The sequence below is a fragment of the Cynara cardunculus genome, assembly GCF_001531365.2.
Source record: "Cynara cardunculus var. scolymus isolate 2C chromosome LG 3, CcrdV1, whole genome shotgun sequence".
In the NCBI taxonomy this organism is placed as follows: domain Eukaryota; kingdom Viridiplantae; phylum Streptophyta; class Magnoliopsida; order Asterales; family Asteraceae; genus Cynara; species Cynara cardunculus.
This window is the reverse complement of record NC_037530.1, coordinates 37,049,960-37,055,959: the sequence shown is the minus strand read 5'-3', so window position 1 is coordinate 37,055,959 and position 6,000 is coordinate 37,049,960. Positions and strand designations below refer to the sequence as shown.

General features: G+C 35.0%; 1 protein-coding gene across 1 annotated transcript; it reads left to right on the top strand.

Moving 5' to 3' along the window:
• The first annotated feature begins 527 nt into the window (after positions 1 to 527).
• Positions 528 to 5,050, top strand: LOC112509918. The gene is made up of 6 exons (XM_025115126.1): positions 528 to 606; positions 1,693 to 2,093; positions 3,748 to 3,797; positions 4,170 to 4,222; positions 4,312 to 4,591; positions 4,669 to 5,050. The coding sequence occupies exons 2-5, from the start codon at positions 1,861 to 1,863 to the stop codon at positions 4,555 to 4,557; spliced, it is 582 nt and encodes a 193-aa protein (XP_024970894.1). The 5' UTR covers positions 528 to 606; positions 1,693 to 1,860; the 3' UTR covers positions 4,558 to 4,591; positions 4,669 to 5,050.
• The last annotated feature ends 950 nt before the right edge of the window (positions 5,051 to 6,000 follow it).

The window sequence follows — 6,000 nt, the reverse complement described above, 5'->3', positions numbered from 1 at the left end:
AAACTCATCAATTTAAACAAACTAGACAAACTCACATGGACCAATCATATTCAACCATTTATATTTCTTTTTCTTTTATCAATTAATTTCAGTTAAAAATATATTAATAATGATATAAAATGAAAAAGCTAAAAAAAGGATTATTTATATGAGTGTAAATTGTAAATTCCAAATTAAAATTGAACCATGCAAATGGTTTCAAAGGATTTGTAGTCATTTTATAAAATGTAAAAGGAGGAGGGTTTGTTTGTTATATAACCATTTGCTCAAGGGTCTTATTGTAATTTTGGTGGTGCTTGGTTTAACAGCCTTCTGACGGACGTTAACCCAAGGACGAAAAAAGAAAAAAAAAATGAAAATCATAAGGACTTAAACGTAATTTCTAAATCATATGTACGAAAAATAGAAACCTTTGGTAGACGACGGACTAAAATCGTAGTTTAGTCTACATTTTACCGTAAACCCCTCTTTTTTCGAAGAAGCAACCAAAAGAAAATTGAGATCTCCTCCGTTGCTCGTCGCCTGCCTGCACCGCTGCTCCGTCAGTCGCCGCCGCTAGTCCGCCGCTCGTCGTCCTGCTCCTGCTGAATTCGTCACAGAATTCTAGTAAGCTTTCTATCAACTCGTTGTTTTATATGCGGCTTTTCTGCGAGATCATGGTAGAGGAAAAGCCAATACCTAGAAGGGAAAGAACATACAAAATGGGAAGCGAATGTGTTATAATCGAATCTGTGCGGTTTTGTTACGGCTCGATCTTGTATGCTGTTTTGTTATCTTTTGCTGATATTGGCTACTGGTATTCACATTGAAACCGTTGTACGTTTATGAGCAGATTGCACTTCTGATATCTTGAATGCTAGTTTTATTTCTAGTAAATGTTGAGTGAAATCGATGAATTCGTTTATGATGTTTGCACGAATTTAGGCACTAAAATGCCGCATAACAATTGCGAAGATTCTGCTTAAGCACGCACCCTTAGAACTGCACTGTTTAGGGCATTCTTTCTACTGTGGATTTGTGTAGAAAGGCTGTTGTTCAACATCCCAAACAGGGTTCTTTCTGGTTGTTCGAACCTGTTGTTGCACTTGCATTGGTATCTGTTGTTTACAGTAGGTAATTACATCAGTCTCTGCATATATCTCATGCCTGAATTTGAAGGAATCAATTTATTTAGTTAGCTTGAGTCGCATAGGTATTAGTTAACTATTTGCATTGAGTTTGTCTTTGGTTTCATATGATATGTAATTTTGCAGAATATATATGAGTCCTGTTGTGGGTTCTTTCTGCAGAATGCAATTCTACAAAATAGTGCCACTAGACTTTCTGTTTTGTTTTACATGTGTTTGAATTCTTTCTAGAAACAAGAAATTGCACTAGTTCTCGTAATAGAAGTACATGAAACACTATCTATCCCTGGGAAACTAAGAGCACTTATAATAGAAATTGAGTGAAAAAGTTTCTGCAATAATTGAATGCACATTGAGAATACCTACACAACTTAGATAATTGTGTATCATGAATTTTAGAAGCATATTAGAAGAACAGTGGGGTTCCTTGCATTTTTGTAATCCATGTTATAAGAGAGTTGGAACCAAAATTCTTTATTTCAGAGGTTGTGCCACTTCCTTTTTAACTTCCGCCATTTCTTGTTTATAAGAAACATCTTTGACCTTGCTATTTATGTTAAATCAGGAGAAACAGTGGCAATTTTGGCCAGAGCTCAAGCAACAAACAAAGGAATTGCTTTGGTATTGGTGATCATTGCATTAAGGCACAAAAGAGTTGCACATGGAAGGAATTCATGAATCTGCTGGTTCAATCTCTCTTCTGTTTTTTCTTCCTTTGTTACGTTGAAAAAAGATGTTGGGAAAGATTGGCGGAAGGATACGGATTGGAACGTCTGGAAGATTCAGACTTGTAGTCAGCAACCGCTTCTCCACGAACAACAAACCCACCACTGAATCGAACAAGAATGGAGAAAATACATATGGGTCATTGACTCACCATGACTCGTATCGAGACCTGGATAAGCTTGATTTCATGACTGCTGCCAAGATTCTCTTTACCACTCCCCCTAAACAGAAGAAATTCGGGTAATTTTGTTTGTTTTCACTTCTATACGCTAAAGCACTTACACAAAGCTGGTTTAGCCTTTTGGTCAAACATTTGGATCACAGTTGAATATATCAACGCTGACACCGTAATAATAATTCCTTCACATTTTTGGCACCCTTACTCGTTGGTAGTTTGCTTAACTATTCCTATATATGTATAGCATATAAATATTTGTTGTGTTATCCAAAGACAACAACATCAGAACCGAGTTTAGGCTTTTGCTCCTACTCGAAAGAACATTTGCTGCTACACCAAAGCTAGAAGCATAGAACTAGCTAATAGTGTCTATGCATAGCAATCACAAAGGTTAAGAGTCAGTCTGCAAACATGTTATGCAAATTCTAATATATTTGGTTTCCTTTTGTAATGTCCTTAATGGGCCTTCTAGTTTGACTTTCACCATAAATACAGTACATAAACTTGGATGGCAAAATATTTATTTTATACATCATATGGATACATACCTCCTAACATGAGGAGAATGTTTAGGGCATGTATTTGGCAACAAATTAACAGCTGAACTGAGTATAGTTAGATTGCTAACTGCAACTTAGTCCATCTGATAACTTAAAGTTTAGTCATCCATCTTTTCTTCTACGGTAAGGAATGCACTTAGGGCCCGCTTGGTTTGTAGGATTGGAATGGATTTGGAGTTGAATTCCAATCCAATCCCATGTTCGGATTGAAGGATTTCATGGATTTGAAATCCCGTGATTTAATTGAAATCTCACAAACATAGGATTTTGAAATCCCACGGGGTTGGTATTTCATGGGATTTCGTAGAACTTGTATATAACAATGTTTTAAAATATATTAAAAACACTTGTTTTGTAATAATCAATTAATAAAAAGGTAATTTAATTATTTTTATAATTATCTATAATTTGTTTTTATAAATTATTTGTAACAATTTAATTCAATTCAATTCTAAATCCTACAAACCAAACACATCAAATATTCAAAATCCTTCAGAATCCAAATCCCTCAAAACAATTCCATTAAACCAAACTCCCCTTAGGGCCGGTTTGGTTTGTAAGATTTGGTGGGATTTGTAATTGTATTCCAATGAATCCCGCGTTTGGTTTAAAGGGAAGTTTGGAATTGAAATCCCGAGATTTAGAAATCCCATGAGGCAGCAAGTGTCGTGAACTTGGCTTAAATAATTGTTGACTTCCCTTCACTTTAAGGCAGCAAGTCCAGTGTTTTGTCTTCATCTAGTATATGCACATCTCCTACTCCTCAGGCATCGAGAGAGTTGCGAATAAACCAAACAAACCCAGTAAGTCCCACATAGAGGTAGGGCGCAGGAGTAGGATGTACGCGGACTTTGTCTCTACCCGGGTAGAGAGGCTTATCCCGTGAAGAGTCCTTGGCTTGCAAAACAAAAAATTGAAAAGAAACAAGCGAGCAAGCTACATGTGAGAGTGTGTCAACAAACAAAAGAAATGCATCAGGGACATATGTAAGGGGAATATCTTGTTATGAATGTGATATAAATTACCGTTCTATGATGTAGAATGTGAATTATTTTCATCATAGCATCTGCTATTAGATGATGAAGAAGGACAACGTTGGTCTTATCTTTCTGTACTGATTTGTACCTATACTTATTAGTGTCTCTTTGACATTCAGGCTTGATTTTCATCTGGTTCAGCTCTTCTTCGTTTGTTTGCCTTCTCTCGGTACATATTCTTAGCTCATTAAGTTCAAAATACTCCGTCCCAAAATAAGTGTCCATTTTCAAAAGCAAGTGCCTATTTTCGGTTCTACCCTTAATTATTCGATGGATAAATTCGTTATTTCCTCATCTATTAAGGGTAAAATTGTCATTTAGTTGATCAAAAAGTGTAATAATTACAAATTTCTAAAACCATGTGTTTTTTTATTGTGTACGCTCATCTATTGAGGGTAAAATTGTCATTTATTATATCAAAAAGTGTAATAACTACATATTTCTAAAACCGTGTGCTTTTGTTGTTGTGTACATTTATTTTGGGACGTTGGGAGTGAATATCTCTGCTATTGCATCTAAAAGCTTGTTTTTCCTGCATCAGCTGTGTATTTGGTCGCTCAGTATGCTCGTCATGAAATGAAGAAAATGGATGCAGTAATTGAACTCCCTCCATCAATTATTACATTTATTGACGATTTATTCATTTTCTATCTTCGTGTTTTACCCATCAAAATCTACGGCAGGATTTGGAGACTAGACGTGTTGAAGAAGCCAAGAAAATAAAGGTGGCCGAAGGAGAAGCACTAGAGTCGAATCCACAATTACTGGAGGTAAAAGAGAGACTCAATAGCTTGGAAAAGACCGTTAAGGAAATTATGATCGAATCCAAAAACCAACGAAACATTAAAGTTTCCGATCCACAAGAAGGTGACCGAACACAGCATGCAACAGTTGAAGATCGCCAAAAGACACAGGCTTCTAACAAGTGAGAACTAAGGAGCACGTCGTGAGAATGATCAAAAGGTATGGATGAGATGCTTTTACGGTCTCGTTATATCTGTCGCTTTTTACAATTTTAAATATATTCGCATTTCTAGCAGTTTTTGTATATCCTTTCACTTGAACAAGCTGGAGAAGGCGTTGTAGACAGTGATAGCGGTGATTGGGGTTGTTAAGGAACCAAGTCGAGTAGAGTAGCAGGTTTTTGGACTGCACGAGCTCGAATAACTTTTTTAAAGTAGCACCCGATCTCGAGGTCCAGTGTTCGAGGTTGAGCTTATACTTGTTTAAAATTTTTGATTTATATATCATACTGAACTTCAAGCTTAAGTTCGTTTATGGGCTCGAACTCGAGACTGATTAACTTATATGTTGGCTTGAGTGAGATAATTTTATATTTTAATTGTATGATTTATAAATATATGGACATGTTTGACTCGGAAGGGTGTATAATTGAATAGCTCAGCTGAGTTCGGTTTGACTGGACTTGAAATTATATCAAGCTTTCAAGCAATCTGAATCGAACATTGGTGGTATGAAATTTGATTCGTGAAGTTAAATGAGCTTTATTGTGTTCAAACCTGGTAATCATCAAAGCTCAAGATAAGAGCATTTTAAACAGATTCTACAAAATGAAGATTTTGGACATGTTTTTTTTGTTCTAACAGATTTTTAGAGAACTCTTAAATAGACAAAGTAGAAGATAGAGTGTAAAATAATTTGAAATTTGGGATTACATGAGAAATATTTTTTAATATATTACTAATTGAAAGTTTTAAAGTTAAATTTTTAAAGAGAGAATATTTTTGTGAATGAATGATATATTTAATAATATAATTAAGAGTTTTTTATTCAGAATTTTGATCATTATTATTGTAGTTTTTTTTTTTTTTTTCTAGTTTCATTAGGGCTGAATGTATCTTTGTTTTATAGATTTTGGAGTAACATTTTGCTTAGGCTAACAGGACTTGGAGGTTGTTTACCAACAATAGCTGGTAAGCGCTGTCTGAAATAAGAAGTCTGATTAGAGTAATTATCTTTTACTGGAGTAAGTGTTGTTTGTAAAAAAATAGGGTTTACCAAGTATTCTAAATTTGGTGCTGACTAATAAAAAATGACCATTATAACCCTGTATGTGATGAAGTGTTTAAACTAATGCAACTATTTACCATATATGATGTATGATTAATTGTTGACATGCAAAAATACATATTTCATAATTGAGGAATGCGAGATTGATGAGGAATGCGATTGAAACAGATGAGTTCTGTAGTCTCTATTGCTTTTGAAATAGGGACGATTGATGTTGAAATGATGAGGAATGCGATTGAAATAGGGGGATCGGAGGATAAAATGGAAAAAAATCAGGATCGTATCCTCTTACTACGATAAGAATGGGAATAGTTGTTGACCGATTGTTATCTGGTAAGAGG

What these genes read in the sequence shown, in the direction of transcription:
- LOC112509918 (XM_025115126.1), top strand. Translation starts at nt 1,861, where the DNA reads ATGTTGGGAAAGATTGGCGGAAGGATACGGATTGGAACGTCTGGAAGA. An exon ending in CCTAAACAGAAGAAATTCGG is followed by an intron (nt 2,094 to 3,747) that starts GTAATTTTGTTT and finishes TTTGACATTCAG; the next exon opens with GCTTGATTTTCATCTGGTTC. An exon ending in AAATGAAGAAAATGGATGCA is followed by an intron (nt 4,223 to 4,311) that starts GTAATTGAACTC and finishes AATCTACGGCAG; the next exon opens with GATTTGGAGACTAGACGTGT.